General features: G+C 46.2%; 1 protein-coding gene across 2 annotated transcripts; it reads right to left on the bottom strand.

Annotated features, from left to right (window-relative positions):
- Nucleotides 1-6,324: 6,324 nt before the first annotated feature.
- On the bottom strand, nucleotides 6,325-17,087 carry PRR13 (proline rich 13). 2 transcript variants are annotated; one of them, XM_083428120.1, is made up of 5 exons: nucleotides 16,978-17,062; nucleotides 15,495-15,607; nucleotides 13,342-13,388; nucleotides 10,779-11,194; nucleotides 6,325-8,738 (listed from the first exon to the last, which is right to left on the bottom strand). In XM_083428120.1, the coding sequence occupies exons 3-5, from the start codon at nucleotides 13,358-13,360 to the stop codon at nucleotides 8,700-8,702; spliced, it is 474 nt and encodes a 157-aa protein (XP_083284246.1). In that variant the 5' UTR covers nucleotides 13,361-13,388; nucleotides 15,495-15,607; nucleotides 16,978-17,062; the 3' UTR covers nucleotides 6,325-8,699. The 2 variants fall into 2 exon arrangements, with proteins under 2 accessions (XP_083284246.1, XP_083284245.1); XM_083428119.1 differs by lacking the exon at nucleotides 15,495-15,607 and having other exon boundaries at nucleotides 16,978-17,087.
- Between the last annotated feature and the right edge of the window lie 2,104 nt (nucleotides 17,088-19,191).

The raw sequence follows: 19,191 nt of genomic DNA, 5'->3' as shown, positions 1-19,191 counted from the left end.
TAAAGCAGTTTCAAAGCTCAAAGAATTCTGGGCCCTGTAGTTCACCTCTCACAGAGTTACAATTTCCAGGTGCCCCAAATTCTTTGAGGGGGGAAATGTACTTTTAACCTGCTTTAAACGTGTAATGTGTAAGGAACCTAAGAGATAAACTAAAACTAACCCCCTCCTTAGTAGCATGTAAGCATGCTTCCATGGACTATTCATTCTGATTTGTTTGCAGGGAGATTAGCCAACTTTGGCTATTTAATGAGCGTGCACTCAGGGAGGTGAGGTTATTTTGCATCAAAGCAAGTCCGTTCCACAGAATTTTCCACAGAACTTTACCTATCACAAAAAGTCCAATCTTTTGAGGAAGTGGGTTTATTTCACAAGACTGCCTTATCAACTATAATTGCTAACCTGATAATTTCCAGTACAGTATGTGGCTGAACCCCAACTGAAAATAGTGAAGAGTCTGGAAGCAACCCTGTTTGGCAAGAGGTTGTCTAAATCACTGCACCTCCATCTTTCTGAAAAGCAATTGAGTATGACGCTGATGGGCTTCTGTGGAGTGTGAATACAACAAGGGCACAACTACCAAAAGATTGAATTGGTTAAAAACAATATGTGCAAAGATATGTTTTTATTTTAAATAGGGCTCATAGAGCCCAGTCTTATGCCCAGGGGTCTGCAACCCGTGGCTCCGGAGCCGCATGTGGCTCTTTTACACCTTTGCCGTGGCTCCGGGGCGGATACTAGCGAGGGGAGGAGGCGCATTGTGCGCCCCGACACTCCCCACTGTGGCGGGCGCTGTACTGGCTGTGACGTTGCATGCGTTTAGTCACGCACCGTCCCGACGTCACCTTCCCGTCCGCCCGCTACATTGTAAGGGGCATGTACGCTGGTCACTGCATTGAAAGGGTGCATGTACGCTGGTCATTGTTTTGAAGGGAGTGAAGAACACACACACACAAAAAGGTAACTTGTTAATTTAACGTTTATTTCTATGAGGAGGAGTAATTCTGAGGGGTCAAACAAAGAAATAATAATAAGAAAGTGACAAAAAAGTTATTTTTATAATGACGAGTTTTGCGGCTCCCAGTTTTTTTTTTTCTTCGGAAACGGGTCCAAGTGGCTCTTTTTGTCTTAAAGGTTGCAGACCCCTGCTGTAGCCAAATCAATTCCAGTCTTCCCTGTTGTGTGAAAAGATAGTTAAAATTGACTCAGCTTCCCTTTTTTAACATTCTGGGTGGAGGGTAGAAGATAAAGAAGGGGCTGTTCCTTTCAGAGCACTTGAAAACAAAGCCTCCCTCCCATCCCACTCAGATTCCTCAACACCCAGGATTCTTGCCAGCAAGAACTCCCAGTTCCCAGACAGAGCCGCACAATCAAGCCGGCTAGACAACACCCCACACCTTGACTTCATTTGCAACACCTGGCAGATCACAATGCCTTGCAGGTGGGCTGTGCTTCTAACTTGGATGGTTTTCCAAAGATGGGTGGGGAGCCTTTTTTTCACCGCAAAGGTTGCATTCCCTTCTGGGCCATCTTCAGAGGACCACTTCCCATTCATTGGTCAGCAGGGACAATTAAAGCAGATTTTACATTTCTTTTACAGTGAGCCTGTGTCTATACACACTGTGCTCCCCTCTGCATCCTCCACCGAGACAATGAGAGGTATTATCAGAGAGTTCAAGGACACATTCCAGCCAGGCAAAAACAGCTGGAATGGAGCAGCGCCAGTGAGGGAGGGATCAAGGGCCAGTCAGAAGTTGTGGGGGCTGCCTTTCACGCCTTAGGCCCAAGGTTCATCACCCTTGCTTTAAAAGAAAATTCCTGATACAGTTTTGCCAATAGCAGCTAATAACGATGGCTATGGAATACAGTAGTACCTCCAGTTACAGATGCTTCAGGTTACAGACTCTGCTAACCCAGAAATAGTACCTCGGGTTAAGAACTTTGCTTCAGGATGAGAACAGAAATCCCGCGGCGGCAGCAGGAGGCCCCATTAGCTAAAGTGGTACCTCAGGTTAAGAATAGTTTCAGGTTAAGAACGGACCTCCAGTACGAATTAAGTTCTTAACCTGAGGTACCGCTGTATAGAATACAGTGGTACCTTGGTTGTCAAACGTAATCCGTCCGGAAGACTGTTCGACTTCTGAAACATTCAACAACTGAGGTGCAAATGGCAGTCAGAAAAATCAGTGGAGAAAATTGAAACAAACGCAGCGGAAGCCGTTCAGCTTCCGAGGTGCGTTCGAAAACGGAAGCATTTCCTTCCGGGTTTTTGAAACCTGGGCATTCGAAACCCAAAGCGTTCGGCTTCTGAGACGCTCGAAAACCGAGGTACCACTGTATACATTCAAAACACCATAACTAACAGGAAACCTAAAATACTGTCTTAAAAGATGTCAAAATAAAACATAACTGAAGGAGGTCAAATATAGAATGCACCTTTAAAACAGCACAGTGGCTCATGCCTTGGTAACCTCAAAGCTTGATTGCTGTAACAGGCTTTTTTGTGGGGCTGCCCCAGTTTCTGGTTCAGATGCCGCCATTAGCCAAGGTGCTCATAGGAACAGGGGGCTGGCAACATGTCACTTTGCTGATGGGCCAGCAGAGCAGAGCAGAGCAGGGGGTGTGGGGTTCCCCACACCCCCTGAGGGTCACTTGGCTATCACTAGGGATCGTGCCTTGAGTGACGCAGGCCCTGTAGTGTGGAACTCCCTAAAGATTGGGGTTGAATCCTGACAAGACAGAAGTACTGTTTCTGGGGGACAGGAGGTGGGCAGGTGTGGAGGATTCCCTGGTCCTGAATGGGGTAACTGTGCCCCTGAAGGACCAGGTGCGCAGCCTGGGAGTCATTTTGGACTCACAGCTGTCCATGGAGGCACAGGTAAAATCTGTATCCAGGGCAGCTGTTTACCAGCTCCATCTGGTACGCAGGCTGAGACCCTACCTGCCTGCAGACTGTCTCGCCAGAGTGGTGCATGCTCTGGTTATCTCCCGCTTGGACTACTGCAATGCGCTCTACGTGGGGCTACCTTTGAAGGTGACCCAGAAACTACAACTAATCCAGAATGCAGCAGCTAGACTGGTGACTGGGAGCGGCCGCCGAAACCATATAACACCGGTCTTGAAAGACCTACATTGGCTCCCAGTACGTTTCCGAGCACAATTCAAAGTGTTGGTGTTGACCTTTAAAGCCCTAAACGGCCTTGGTCCAGTATACCTGAAGGAGCGTCTCCACCCCCATCGTTCTGCCCGGACACTGAGGTCCAGCTCTGAGGGCCTTCTGGCAGTTCCCTCACTGCGAGAGGCCAAGTTACAGAGAACCAGGCAGAGGGCCTTTTCAGTAGTGGCGCCCGCCCTGTGGAACGCCCTCCCATCAGATGTCAAAGCGATAAACAACTACCTGACATTCAGAAGACATCTGAAGGCAGCCCTGTTCAGGGAAGTTTTTAATATGTGACATTTTAGTGTATTTTTCATCTTTGTTGGAAGCCGCCCAGAGTGGCTGGGGAAACCCAGCCAGATGGGCGGGGTACAAATAATAAATTATTATTATTATTATTATTATTATTATTATTAAGTTGAGGACACGGGTGGCACTGTGGTCTAAACCACCGAGCCTCTTGGGCTTGCTGATCAGAAGGTCGGTGGTTCGAATCTGCACGACGAGCTCCTGTTGCTCTGTCTCAGCTCCTGCCAACCTAGCAGTTCAAAAGCATACCAGTACAAGTAGATAGATAGGTACCACTGCAACAGGAAGGTAAACGGTGTTTCCATGCACTCCGGCACTTGTCATGGTCCTCCGTGCACCAGTAGCAGTTTAGTCCTGCTGGCCACATGACCCAGAAAACTGTCTGTGGACAAACGCCGGCTAGCTCGGCCTGAAAGCGAGATGAGCGCTGCAACCCCATAGTCGCCTTTGACTGGATTAACCGTACAGGGGTCCTTTACCTTTTACCCTTAGCAGAAACTACCCCGTCTTGCATGCCTTTACAGCACACTCTCCCCAGAGAGGCTCACCTGTTGCCATCATTACATGTCTTTAGGCGCCAGGCAAAAACATTCCTCTTTCCCCAGGCCTATGGCCGTTAAATCATCCGTGGCCTGTGAAAGTGTGGGGAAGAGGAGTGTTATTAATTATTTTACTATCTGTCCTTCTGTCAGTATGCTTTTTACTATGTTTTTATTACTGATGTTCTGTAGTGCGTTTTTAATGTTGTGCACTGCCCTGGGATCTTTTGAGAAAGGGTGGCATAAATTGAATACATGATAATAATTATGATTTTCTAATTAATTTGAAACCAGTTAGTATTGATTGATGTTCTTAGGGTTGTTGTTTTTAAATAGCCTTATATGTTGTACTGCACAGCTTAGATGAGCACCTTGCTATTTTTTTGTTAGCAAACAAATAAAATGAAAGGGAGGTCTTTGGGTCTCATCAAGCAGGACTTTTCTGTTGCTGGGGGGTCTCAAACTGAGGAGGCCTGCTTTACGCACTCGGCTGTGGTAGCAGAGGAGCCTCTCAGCATGCTTTTCTATTTTCGTCCTGCTATTTAAAGTGTGTGTGTGTGTGTGTGTGTGTGTGTGTGTGTGTGTGTATATATATATATATATATATTCATGTCATCAGTCCCTTAATGTGACTTAAAAATTTAAGCCGCTCTAGGGAAAACGGTTCAAAAAATTGGGAATACCATTTACCCATCCAATAGAGTCCGCCTTTTGAAAGGCTAAAGTCAATGACCCGTTTTTCTAAACAACACAAGTCACGGGGGAGCAGGATTTTGAGCTGGTGGTCCGCTGGGCTGGGCTGGGGAAAGAAGGCAGCTGTCTGCAGCGAAGAGGCGAAGGTTGGCAGCCAGCCATATGTATATGGAGATTGTACATCCATGCCACATATTTTGATATTATATCAGTGTAACAATCATGGCTTACCCCCAAACCTCGAAGTTTGGTGAAGATGTTGAGACTATTCTGCTAGAGATTCATTAGCTCCTTCTTGAAGGAAGAGGGAAAGGGAACCTCAGAATTAGGACCCAAATGTAGCACTTCCTATGTCCCCCTTATCTGGCCCCTGGGAGTCTCCCTAGGTCACCCTCTCCCCCTCGCCACACCCCTCACCCATCCCAATTTGCACCATCTTTGGCCTGGTTTGGCATGCGCCCTTTGCCATTCATCTGTTTGTTGTGCTGCTGCACTGATGGTTCGGCTTTGCGTTTTGCCTGAACCCAGACCCACGGTTTAGCTGTCTCCAGAAAAAAACACAAGCTGCAACCAAAGTTTGTTCCATAGTTTACCGCTAATGGGGTTAAAAGAGAGCTAAACCACGAGTCTAGGACCAGACCAAATGCTAAACCAAACCATGGCTTAGCCACGCCAAAGAGGAGAAGGCCAACAGCCACCTCCTGTTTAAAGGTAAAGGGACCCCTGACCATTAGGTCCAGTCGTGGCTGACTCTGGGGTTGCGGTGCTCATCTCGCTTTATTGGCCGAGGGAGCCGACGTACAGCTTCCGGGTTATGTGGCCAGCATGATTAAACCGCTTCTGGCGAACCAGAGCAGCGCACGGAAACGCCGTTTACCTTCCCACCAGAGTGGTACCTATTTATCTACTTGCACTTTGACATGCTTTCAAACTGCTAGGTGGGCAGGAGCAGGGACCGAGCAACGGGAGCTCACCCCGTCATGGTGATTCAAACCGCTGACCTTCTGATCAGCTCCACCCGCGTCCCTACCTCCTGTTTGGGAGCCCGCAAATTTGCACCTTGTTCATATTAAACCATATCTGCAAACAAGGTGGTGCAGCCAGAGCCTTTGTTTTCATAAACACAGTGCTTTGCATCGGTTACGATAGAACAGCAGCAGAGGGCTTTGGGCATCCCTGCCATTCCCCTTCTCCCATGTCTGACGTGGTACAAATATCTTCTGGAATGGGCCTGCACAAACTGTGCCCCATCAAGCCTTGCACAGCCCTCCAGCTCTGTGCAGCGACCCACTAGTGGCCAAACAAACCTGCCTGGGCTGTTACCCTAGATGGCAAGTGGTTGTTGTTGTTTAGTCGTTCAGTCGTGTCCGACTCTTCGTGACCCCATGGACCAGAGCACGCCAGGCACTTCTGTCTTCCACTGCCACCCGCAGTTTGGTCAGATTCATGTTTGTAGCTTCGAGAACACTGTCTAACCATCTCGTCCTCTGTCGTCCTCTGTCGTCTACTCAGCGGTTGGGCCAAATGGTCAACAGTGGCGCTGGTTTGTTTTGGAAGAATGACAAGACCTTTTCATTCAGATAAATGTTTTGGGCAGCTTTGCCAACACATCCGCAAAAGGATACTATCCCCAAATAAAAATGTTTATTAGCCTGCTTACCCACACACATCTGTGTAAAACGTATACATATTGAACCTAAAAGCAGGAGTCGGGTAGAGAGAACAAATGTCTTCCTTAACAAAAGCTTGATAAGCTTGCCTGGTTACCTGGAGACAAGTCTAACTCCCCACAGGTGATTAGGCAAATTGACTCTTTACAAGCCTCGTTTTAGGAGGGGAAAGGGGATTTCAACTTTCATGTTGAAATATTCTAGCCTTTCAGTCCATTACTTTTAATGCTTCCTACTGCTGGACTTTTGGATATAAGGTGAGATAGAAATCTAAACAAATAATTATGCACTTCCCATTTTGGCTCCACAAACGAGTCCAGAGGGTGACATTTGCATTTATTGGACTGGTTTTAAGAGATTGACGAGGGGAAGGCACAAGGCAAATGTACTTTTTATCCACAAATGTTGTTGTTTGTCAGCAAGGTCCGTGTGTGGAGATTGTGTCAATGTACAAAACAGTATCTGCTTTACCCCAGCACAGGATTAGGCCCAGGATTAGCCTAGTCATTTTTGTAACTGCCGTTATTCAGCTGCTGAATTATAATAGCAAAATGTCAAAAGGAAATAAACAAGCAGAAGATGATTCATCCCGATACACAGTAATTAGCATGTTGACAATTATGATCTGCTAATGTGCGCTGGATATTGCACAGCGATGCTCCCGCTTTCCTTTGTCGAACAATCTGGAGAATCCCTGACACACTTAAACTTGCTGTTTATACTCCACAAAGCTTTCCCTAGCACTCTCAAAACATGCACCAAGATATTAAAGAACATTTTTAAAAATGATTTATTTGGAACTTTTGTAACCCGCTCTTCCTGCAAAGACCCCAGGGTGGCCTTTAATATGAATTTAATACATATTAAACCAAAATACTAAAACACTAACAATTGTCAGAACAAGGAAGAGTTTTAAAGGATAGCTGTGTGAAGCCATTTTGCTTGGAATCTCTGTGCACTTTTTAACTGGTTGGTCAACTGCAACTTGTTCCTTTTATTCTCCCAGCACATCTGGTTGTTCCCTAAGTAGCCCCTTTCTGCAGGGAAAAAGAGCAATTGCGAGTTAAAAAGAGAACATGCTCCCTCCAAGTGCAACGGCTTAGAGCCTTCTATCATTACAGGGAAGGATGTGCGATTCTAGTTTTTTTGGCAATTCATTAAGATACTCCAGCCATCTTGGATCAGATACCCACTTTAATCCACCAAAAACTGTGCCCATGGTTATAGCATTACAATCAAACATGACGCAAACGACCGATGTGTTATTTCCCCATGTTTAAGTTCAGTATTTAAGCTTTCTGAAACACGCCCCTAACAAGATTTTCATCCTCAGTTATATTAAAAAAATGAATCATGCCTCTGAAATAATGTAATAAAGCTACTGAAATGTTCGCACAATGGAGCATAATCATCCCTGATCAAGCACATTTTATCTGCAATATTAAGAAACCTATCATTCAACCTTATATTAAATAAGCAACACACACTTTCCGCATCTCTTCGCTTCTATCTGCCATTTCCCCAGGTAGCACAGGAAAGACGATCGTATTGAGGAGCGGGAGCCATTTTTTGAAATTCTTGGGCCAATTTGGATCCATCACCTCCCGTTCAAACCTCAGCCGAAAGTAAGGGTGGCTATGCTTTGGCACTCTAGATCAGGGTTTCCCAAACTTGGCCCTCCAGCTGTTTTGGGACTGCAACTCCCATCATCCCTAGCTAGCAGGACCCGTGGTCAGGGATGATGGGAACTGTAGTCCAAAAACAGCTGGAGACCCACGTTTGCAAAACCCTGATCTAGATGTTGTTGCAACTACCATTCCCATCAGTCCCAGCCAGCATGGCCAATGATAAGGGGCGATGGGAGGTCTAGTACAACGCCATCTGAAGGCCCACTTCTTTGTCACTTAAAGCCCATCTTATCCATTCAACTGGACCCCAAGTGCCTGAGGAAGCCAATCAGAAAGCTTCGGGGTGCTTGAGAAGCAACCCGATTGGCTGCCATTTTGAACAGCCTACATTTCAGAAGAGCAAAGGCATTTACTTACTTAAGCCAATTGGTGGCCTCACATTCTGACTTTCTTAAGACTCATTTGCTGACCCCACCAACCCTGCTTAAATCATCAGCACCAGAGCTCCCATCAGACTTTGCAGGAGGTTGCGCATGCCGTTGGGATAAACTTTGGCCAAACCCTGTAAATAATGGGTGACCCACAAGCAGCCCTCATTGTTATCTGGTGACACGTTAAGTAGATCAGCGCTTGTTGGAAGCAGGAAAACTGGCGAAAGGATCAGCATTTGCGGGAAGAGGATACATCTAGGAGGTAGGAACAGGCCTCAGTCGGAGTCGCTGCTGCTGGAAGAGGAGGAGGAATGCTGTAAACAGAAGAAGAGGGAGGCTCATGAGACTTCAATTCTGACTCAGTGTTATTGCTACCGAAATCTAATCAGGGCTTTAATCTATCCCAGAGCTCAGCTCAAGAAAATGTCAATTGGGGATATTAATGCCTCATTATCAGCTGAAATTACTGTTTCCTATACACACAGATTGGATGAAGGAAAAGACAGACTCTGAACAAGTACTGCAGGGGAGGGGAAACTCCCCCCTCCCCCACTGCGAAGGGCCGTTTGCCATGGACAAAGACAACTGGAGTTTGCAGCCGATGGTGGGAGAAACCAGAGTTAACGGGAACTTGCAGCGTTGAATAGTGCTCCCCCCCCATGTCACTTTTCGGCTGCTGCCTCCCACCGCCCTCCATCTTGGTCCATTTTACTGACCCATCCCCAATTAACAAGCGGTCCAAACTGACTACTTGCAAAGGACTTTCCCCACCCTCTTCATCACTCTGTTTGGGATCCATTTCCATTTTGCAGAAGGCTTTCCCCCACCCTTTCGGTTCCATTTTTTTCTTCTCCCATTCTCTCTCTTGGGACTCCTTTTCGCACCAAATTGGCACAATTGCTCCTTTCTGAAGACAGCCATTACGCATGTCCGCAATTTGACTGAGGACCAGGCTGTCAAAGGTCAAAGCTCTTCCCTGCAGAAAGGAGTACCTCTCCCCAACCACGCGATGTACCCTCCTCCAGCATCACTCCCCGTAATTTACAGCTACACCCCAAAATAATTCTAATCATAAACCCCACAGACCCTGTCTAGCTCACGGTTGAAGGCCCAGCGACCATTTACCTCAGACCACCAGACCTTCTCTCCTCTACCTCCATGGCAACCTCCCTCAACATAATGCCCCCCAGTAGGGCAGGGCGATACCTAGTTTTCAACATTGTGATATATCGCCAGCTAAACATCGCAATGGGATGCGGGTGGCGCTGTGGGTTAAACCACAGAGCCTAGGACTTGCCGATCAGAAGGTCGGCGGTTTGAATCCCCGCAACGGGGTGAGCTCCCGTTGCTCGGTCCCTGCTCCTGCCAACCTAGCAGTTCAAAAGCACATCAAAGTGCAAGTAGATAAATAGGTACCGCTCCGGCGGGAAGGTAAACGGCGTTTCCGTGCGCTGCTCTGGTTCACCAGAAGCAGCTTAGTTATGCTGGCCACATGACCCGGAAGCTGTACGCCGGCTCCCTTGGCCAATAAAGCGAGATGAGCGCCGCAACCCCAGAGTCAGTCACGACTGGACCAAATGGTCAGGGGTCCCTTTACCTTTTAAACATTGCAATATACTGATATAATCACAATGCCTGTAATAAGGATGGAGCTACATAGAGGCATTGGCTGACTTCACAGTTTTTCCTGCATGGTGATTTTTGCAAAGCACACACACAATCATGATTTACAATATACAACCAGGTCAAATATTATGAAGCTGATATCACAATATGGAATTCAAACTGGCTTTGGACAATACATTGCCAAGCACTAACATACATAATGACTCATGTTATATCGCAAGGTCAAAAATTATGAAGCTGATATCACAATATGGACTTCAAACCAGTTTTGGACGAAATATCGCCCAGTCCTAACCCTTAGATGTTACTGAATTCCAACTCCCATCAGCCCCATCTAGCATGGACAACGGTCAGGGATGATGTGAGTCCAGCAACATCTGAAGAAGAAGAGTTTGGATTTGATATCCTGCTTTATCACTACCCGAAGGAGTCTCAAAGCGGCTAACATTCTCCTTTCCCTTCCTCCCCCACAACAAACACTCTGTGAGGTGAGTGGGGCTGAGAGACTTCAGAGAAGTGTGACTGGCCCAAGGTCACCCAGCAGCTGCATGTGGAGGAGCGGGGAAGCGAACCCGGTTCACCAGATTACGAGTTTACCGCTCTTAACCACTACACCACACTGGCTCTCTGAAGAGCAGCAGATTGGCTAGCTTCTTGAGGCACAGCAACAAGTAAAGAAAGTCCAAGTTTCCTGTTCTTCCCCAACCCTCCCTTCCTCTTCCACACACCTTCCCATGCATCTTGTGGTGCTTGTGTGGCTTGTTCATCTTGTGCGCCTTCTTCATCTTCTTCTTCATCTTCTTCGCTGCCTTCTTATCCATCCCATGGGTCCCCATGGCAACAGCCCCCGGCAGCAAAGGATTCACCCCCATCCCTCCAGGCATACCCGGGGCAGGTGGGGGGTAAGGACCGCCAGGGGGGACTGGGTAACCAGGTTGGTGTCCAGAATACGGGGGCAGGATAGAATGACCTGGTGGGTATGCTGGTTGCCCGGGGATCCCTGCTGGGGGCCCAGGATATGGGCCAACAGGTACTGGACCGGGGGGAAAGGCAGGATTCACAGGGGGGGGGTGGGCAGGGTTGAAGCCCGCTGGATAAGAAGGGTTGGGGGGATAGGCAGCTCCTGGGTAGGAGCCTGGCTGGCCTAAAACAAAAAAGGGAGAGGGGTGAAAAAATAAAATCTTATCAGTTGCAAGGCTAAATGAAACATGCAACAGTGCTTCAGTCAACCTGAAGCATCTTACCATTCCGTCTATGTCATGGGTAGGCAACCTAAGGCCCAGGGGCCGGATCCGGCCCAATAGCCTTCTAAATCCGGCCCACGGACGGTCCGGGAATCAGCGTGTTTTTACATGAGTAGAATGTCTCCTTTTATTTAAAATGCATCTCTGGGTTATTTGTGGGGCATAGGAATTTGTTCATATATTTTTTTCAAAATATAGTCCGGCCCCCCACAAGGTCTGAGGGGCAGTGGACCTGCCCCTGGTTTGCTGACCCCTGGTCTATGTATACTAGCCAACATGAGCTCAAGACACCATCTCCACAACATAGGAAACTGTCTTATACCAAGTCAAAGCAGTGATCCATCCAGCTCAGAATTTTCCAAACGAAGGGGTCTTTTCAAGGCCTACTTGGAGCTGCCGTCATGGTATTGCATACAGAGTTTGGCTCCCTAAGAATCTCAGCTTTCATTTGGGTGGGGGTGCAAGCTCTTATGAATTGTGAAGACATAGCTGAAACTGTGTGGGGCGCATTGGGCTAGTGATTTTGGGTATAATATCCAACTTTCATCTTGGGAAAAGTTGTGGAGAGAAGAAATAAAATTTGCAGCATGCTGTGCGTTGAAAGAAAATCACATGAAAATGATGTACTGTTGGTATCTAACACCAAGTAAGATTGCAAAAATGTATAAAACTAAATCAAATATGTGTTGGAAATGTAAAGAGAAAGAAGGTACTTTTTCCATATGTGGTGGTCATGTTGTAAGATAAACAGCTTCTGGGAAAGGATTTATAATGAATTAAAGAAGATGTTTACAAATACATTTGTTAAAAAACCAGAAGCCTTTCTTTTAGGTTTAATAGGGGAAGAAGTAGCAAGAGAAGATAAAAGACTTTTTATGTATGCAACGACGGCAGCAAAAATGCTACTGGGAAGCAGAAGCATTACCAACAAAGGAAGAATGGCAGACAAAATTGATGGATTATGCAGAAATGGCGATACTGATGTGGAAGATCAGAAACCCAGGATCTTCTGTTTGCAAAGCTTGGGCTCTGCCAGTGAGCTATAGATCTCCTACAACAGTTCAGCTGCTCCCTTAACTGGGCAAATCCACACATGTTCCGCTACTAACCTCAGCCCATCAAGCTTGCAAGGAGAAGCAGTTCTTCTTCCTTCCACATTCCTGCATGTTCTCTAGAGCAGCATTTCCCAACCTTGGGTTTCCAGCTGTTTTTGGACTACAACTCCCATCATCCCTTGCTAGGAAGACCAGTGGTCGTGGATGATGGGAACTGTGGTCCAAAAACTGCCAAAGACCAAAGGTTGAAAAACACTGCTCTAGAGGAGCAGCCCCTGCGCTTTTGGCCACACAAGTTTCAACTTCAATCAACCCAAGGACCTCCAACGTTCAGAAAGCAAGTCTCCACTAATGGGAGAAGGAAATTTGGATTCAGGAGGTCCAAGGAGGCCATGTGGTTGGCCGCGGAGAAAGCACAGGGTCTTTCAAAAGCAAAAAACACATCACTAGTGACGGCTAGGAATGTCAAACTGAGCCTTCTGCTGAATCACTGAGGACAACTCACAGGCAGTGAGGTCAGGCAAAACAAATGGCTGTCCTTGACTTGAGACAACCTAGTTCTGTTGCCGAAAGCAAGACTGGCTCAAGCCAATTGTGACTAGACTTAAAATGCCTTTTTTTACTTGGCAGGACTTCCCTCACAGAGAACTTGCAAGATCTTTGCCATCCAGGTGAGTTTTAATGCTGATTAGGTACACCAGCACAATGGCATGAGAGGTGCCTTGGGAGCTACCAAGTCAGCTAACTCTCTTTTCTTTCCTTTTTTTTAAATTAGCGTGGCAGCTATTTAATGCATGGGTACAAGCACATGACTCAGTGCGTAGAAAGCACTCAGGGCCCTTTCTGGAGGCAGCCAACGCCTATCACAAAATGCCCTCCTGCCCAGGGGTAGCTCACATGCAACGTAATAGTTGCCACCTCTGTGCCCATCCCTATGCATATTCCCTAGACAGGTACCCCAGATAAACCCATCAATCCTTCTTCCCACTTACCTGCATTGGGATCCCACATGGTTCTCAAGGTGAGGAGAATGTGTCACCTGGGTAGGGAAATATATTGTTAGCATAAACTACGTAAAGTTAAAGGCTATCAATTACTGCATAAACAAGCTCATAAATCAAGTAGGCGGGAAAGATTTCTGCTCATAACAAAGTCCATACCATAAGGTCAAATTGCAAAAAGACAAGCGCTACAGGCTACACAGACAGAGCTACACAGATTCCACTACAGAGAATTTAATTTAAGACAAGGATTATCCATGGACAATAGTATGCGGCACACAGGCTGAAATTCAAGTTTCTGACAGCTTGTTTTTTAAAATAATAAGTCCCTAGCCGTCATGAATATGGATCTAGTTATGTATGTTTGAAAGCATGCGAGTGCCCACACTAAATTATTGGAAGGCAAGAGAAAAGTATAACCATGTGTATTTAATTTTTCCCTTCCAACTCACGTTTTTTCTAATTTGATTTTTCCATCTTTAAAATCAGTATGAAATTAGGTTTATCTGAATCTTAAGTATCTAAATAAGGTTATTTTGGAGATCTAAACCATACATCATCACTGTGTTACTCATACAAGATTCAAAACTAGATAGGTCAATTATATCATTTCACGTTTATAATTTCCAGGCTGCCTTTCCGTCATGCAATCCTCAAGGTTTATCTACATTTTAAATATGAAGTTTTTAAGATAATATTTTAGCTTCCTGTTAATTAAGTTGCTTTGAATGTATACTTTATATCTGATTTTCTTTGGTAATGTTATATTCCATAGTTTTATTTGGTGTTTTAAACCTCTCTTGAGTTTTTTTCTTAAAAACATAAAGTGGTATAGAAATGGAATTAATAAATAATAATAAATATGGTTATTTTACAAAACTAAACAGGCTATCATCAGTGTGTTGCTCATGAGATTAAAACTTTTAAACGATGTTACAAAGTTACTGTTATTAATTCTAAGTGCAGCAATATTTCAAGAGATAATGGGGCAGAAGTGTATAAAAAACCAAACTTCCTGAGCTAAAGGAAGTTTCCATAAATGCTAACTGACTTATGATCAACAGGAACTTAACAGAACAAATTATTATCCCACATCTGGTCCAAGAAGGCCAATATCCCCAGCCTTGATGCGTACGAAGTGGCCAGGCTCTCTTTCATTCATATATAGAAGTATGGTTTAAAGATAATAATAATAATAATAATAATAATAATAATAATAATAATAATAATAATAATTTATACCCCACCCATCTGGCTGGGTTTCCCCAGCCACTCTGGGCGGATTCCAACACAATATTAAAATACAGTAATGCATCAATATTAAAAGCTTCCCTAAACAGGGCTGACTTCAGATGTCATCTAAAAGTCTGGTAGTTGTTCTCTTTGACATCTGGTGGGAGGGCGTTCTACAGGGCGGATGCCACTACCGAGAAGGCCCTCTGCCTGGTTCCTTGTAACTTGGCTTCTCGCAGTGAGGGAACCGACAGAAGGCCATCGGTGATGGACCTCAGTGTCCGCTCCTTCAGCTATACAGGGTTGAGGCCGTTTAGGGCTTTAAAGGTCAGCACCAACACTTTGAATTGTGCTCAGAAACATACTGGGAGCCAATGTAGGTCTTTCAAAACTGGTGTTATGTGGTCTTGGTGGCCACTCCCAGTTACCAGTCTAGTTGCCGCATTCTGGATTAGTTGTAGTTTCCGGGCCACCTTCAAAGATAGCCGCACAAAGAGCGCATTGCAGTAGTCCAAGCAAGAGATAACTAGAGCATGCACCACTGGCAAGACAGTCCGCTGGCAGGTAGGGTCTCAGCCTGCGTACCAGATGGAGTTGGTAAACGGCTGCCCTGGACACAGAACTGACCTGCGCCTCCATGGACAGCTGTGAGTCCAAAATGACTCCCAGGCTGCGCACCTGGTCCTTCAGGGGCACAGTTACCCCATTCAGGACCAGAGTCCTCCACACCCGCCCGCCTTCTGTCCCCCCAAAACAGTACTTGTCAGGATTCAGCTCCCTTTCATAGGGTTTCTGAACATGCCCCTAAGTGGTGGGCCCGGCAGCAAGGGGGAGGGCAAAATGAGTGGGATAGCATTGCTGTCATCTCCACGGCCCTTCAACACACCCTCTCCTGAACACCCAAGTCTCACCTTAATGGTTCTTCTTTCCTCCCGCTTATCAATGTCTCTCTTTCTATCTTCTCTGCCTAACATTAGAGTCCAGTCACACTAAGCAAGAAGGCACCCAACATAATTTGCATAGCCTGTACAGACAAATGGGAACAGCAACCAAATGCTGCAGTGTTGAGTGGTCCTGTTCAGGGTTTCAACCAACCCGCTAGCTATTCCTTTTCCAGGATACTCTATCCCATCCCCACCCCTGTTTTCCAGTCGTCGTCCCCCCAACAACCAAGTCAGCATGCTCATTCACTGAATTGTTTGTGGGTGTCCACATCCCCATTTATGAGTTCTCTCCCCCTTTAAAATGCTTGTACAGTGGTACCTCGGGTTAAGTACTTAATTCGTTCTGGAAGTCCATTCTTAACCTGAAACTGTTCTTAACCTGAAGCACCACTTTAGCTAATGGGGCCTCTTGCTGCTGCCGTGCCGCCGAAGCACGATTTCTGTTCTCACCCTGAAGCAAAGTTCTTAACCTGAGGTACTATTTCTGGATTAGCGGAGTCTGTAACCTGAAGCATATGTAATCTGAAGTGTATGTAACCTGAGGTACCACTGTACTCCTGCAGATCTTGGGATTTGCTCACAGATGGTGCCATTTTGGCTACAGCCCAGACTCATCGAGGATGAGTCTGCTATTAGTATTCAGCACTGACTAAAAGCTAAGAGTCTCCGAAGTGGTCCAAGAAGATCCTGATTGGAGTCTCACCTGCATCACAAACCCACCAGATATCTCAAGCCTTAACACCACTGAGGCAAGTGGATGGAAAACGTTCCCACACTACATACATACAAGTGATGTGCCCTTTTATGTATGTGCTATTGATGAGCATTTTAGGAGGCTTTTAACTCTTATTTTTAAAAGGCCTTCTCGGTGGCGGTCCCCACCCTGTGGAACGCCCTCCCATCAGATGTCAAGGGGATAAGTAACTACGCAACCTTTAGAAGACACCTGAAGGCAGCCCTGTATTTGTTGTTGTTTAGTCGTTCAGTCGTGTCCGACTCTTCGTGACCCCATGGACCAGAGCACGCCAGGCACTTCTGTCTTCCACTGCCACCCGCAGTTTGGTAATGTTTAATGTTTCATTACGTTTTTTTATATATGCTGGAAGCCGCCCAGAGTGGCTGGGGCAACCCAGTCAGATGGGTGGGGTACAAATAATAAAATTATTGTTAATAATAATGTTAGTTTTTGTAAGCCGCTTTGAGTTCACCTCAAATAAACTCACAAATAAAACAACAATAAAAGTAAAATTATAAATGGAAGACGAAAGATGGGATATTGCTCCAATCGGAAATTCACTGCTCTGCAGCGAATGCTCCAGAATGAATACCCCTTAAAAGTTTAAACTTTTTAGAGCCCATTTATACATCCAGACATAGAAAATCCTTCCACAAATTGCAAAAATGGCAAGAAATCCTACCAGATTGCAAGGATCCCGTCCCACCCACCTACCTTCCTTCACCTTTGCAACCCCTCTCCGCCTTCTGCCCTCACTCCCTTCCAAGTTCTGCAGCAGCAGCAGCTACTTCCTGGAAGCCTTCCTGGCGGCTGGGCTCCGTTTCGCATGTCCCTCCAGCCCATTGGCTCTCGGCCGCCACCGCCAACTTCCCATAGGAGAGGCTGCATGTCCATCAGAAGCTGCGGTTCAAGCAGGCGGGAGAGGCGGCGCCTTCCACCAATGACTGCTCGGGCGCGGGCTGCAGAAAGGGAAGGAAGGGACAAGCCTTGATCTGGGATTATTCCCTATTTTCCAGGGACATCCCTGATTTAGCGAAGCTGTTTTTGATTTGATCCCGGAATGTCCCACTTTCCCTATTTTTATTGGAGAAATGTTGGAGGGTATGGTAGGATGTCCCTGTTTTAATTGGATAAAGGTTGGAGGGTGTGTTATTCCACTTATTATTTCGGCCTGCGAACTTAAAAGAATCTTTCATTCCAACTGAGACTCTTGTTTCTTTTCATATTTGTAATAATTTTGGCATGCAGAATACACTTGCTCAATATATTTGCATGCGTTCATCTGAACGTTTAATTTTTAATTTTTATGTAATGGTTGCAGTCAAAAATGCAACTCAGCGCAACTAGGCTAAACAGTTTAAAGATGAAAACATTCTGTTATACGGAGTAGAAGTAAACTTATTAACTGGGTTGTGAAGTTCTTTAAAAATGCTGCAGCTTTGAAACTTTAAAAAGGCAGCAATGGTTGTCTCAGGGCACCTCTCTTGACTGTCTCCCACCACTTCCAGGGATTCAGGCACTTTTGGTTTGCTCAATTGAATTGGATTTATTTATTATTTATTGAATTATATACTGCCCTATACCCGGAGGTCTCACGGCAGTTCATAGAACAAAATCAGCAATGATTTGCCTTAGCACAACTAATCCATTACAAACGGGATCAGAGTTGTTTGCGGTTTGAAAAGTTATGGGAGGAATGCACTGAAAAATGTGGGATGAAAAATGGTGGGAAAATATATGAATACCCTAGAAGTAAATTAGTCTTATTGTCTTAAAACTGCCCATCAATAAAGGCTGGATATAGCGTATCCAACTCTATACATTATACATACACAATAAAAACCATGTAAAAAAATTAAATCACAGATCATCAGCTAACTATTACAGTGGTACCTTGGGTTACATACGCTTCAGGTTACATACGCTTCAGGTTACAGTCTCCGCTAACCCAGAAATACAGTGGTACCTCGGGTTAAGTACTTAATTCGTTCCGGAGGTCCGTTCTTAACCTGAAACTGTTCTTAACCTGAAGCACCACTTTAGCTAATGGGGCCTCCCGCTGCTGCCGCGCCGCGAGAGCCCAATTTCTGTTCTCATCCTGAAGCAAAGTTCTTAACCTGAGGTACTATTTCTGGGTTAGCGGAGTCTGTAACCTGAAGCGTATGTAACCAGAAGCGTATGTAACCTGAGGTACCACTGTGGTACCTCGGGTTAATAACTTTGCTTCAGGATAAGAACAGAAATCGGGCTCTGGCGGCGTGGCGGCAGCAGGAGGCCCCATTAGCTAAAGTGGTGCTTCAGGTTAAGAACGGACCTCCGGAACGAATTAAGTACGTAACCAGAGGTACCACTGTACAGATGTTTTCTTAATTGCAAGCATAAGCCTGGCAGCACAGACAAATCTTTGAAGGTTAAAATATAAGATGCCTGCTGAAACTTTATTGGGAGAGCCAGTGGCGTAGCGTGGGTTGTCAGCACCCAGGGCAAGGCAAGTAATTTGCGCCCCCTAACCCGGGGCAAGGCAAGTAATTTGCGCCCCCCCCCCCGCTGCACTGTCCCTCCCCCAGATAGTCCCTCGCTCTCTCTCCGCACCGCACCGCACCGCACGCCTGGCACCCTCCCCTCCACAGTGGGCGACGACCTGGCGGCTCGGATCGGATTCGCACAGCCAGCACTGCAGTGAGAGAGAGTGAGTGAGCCAGGTAGGGGCAGAGAGCTGCGAGTGCGAGCGCGCGCCCCCCAGATGTTGCGCCCGGTGCGACCGGCCCCCCCTGCACCCCCCACGCTATGCCACTGGGGAGAGCATTCCACAGGACTGGGGAAATGACGCTAAAGACTTGGTTTTCTGCTGATGTGAAATAAGCTGCACCAACTTGTGGGATGGCCAATGATGCTCCAGATGGTTTCAGCAATTGAGCTAGGATATAA

The sequence above is a fragment of the Podarcis tiliguerta genome (assembly GCF_965153285.1).
Source record: "Podarcis tiliguerta genome assembly, chromosome: 2".
Lineage (NCBI taxonomy): Eukaryota > Metazoa > Chordata > Lepidosauria > Squamata > Lacertidae > Podarcis > Podarcis tiliguerta.
Note: the sequence above shows the minus strand (reverse complement) of the source record. Positions and strands in the feature narration are given on the sequence as shown.

Bases quoted from the DNA above. Each gene is read 5' to 3' on its own strand.
- PRR13 (XM_083428119.1), bottom strand. The intron at 8,739-10,778 runs GTGTGTGGAAGA...TTCTGTTTACAG, and splicing joins ACCACAAGATGCATGGGAAG to CATTCCTCCTCCTCTTCCAG.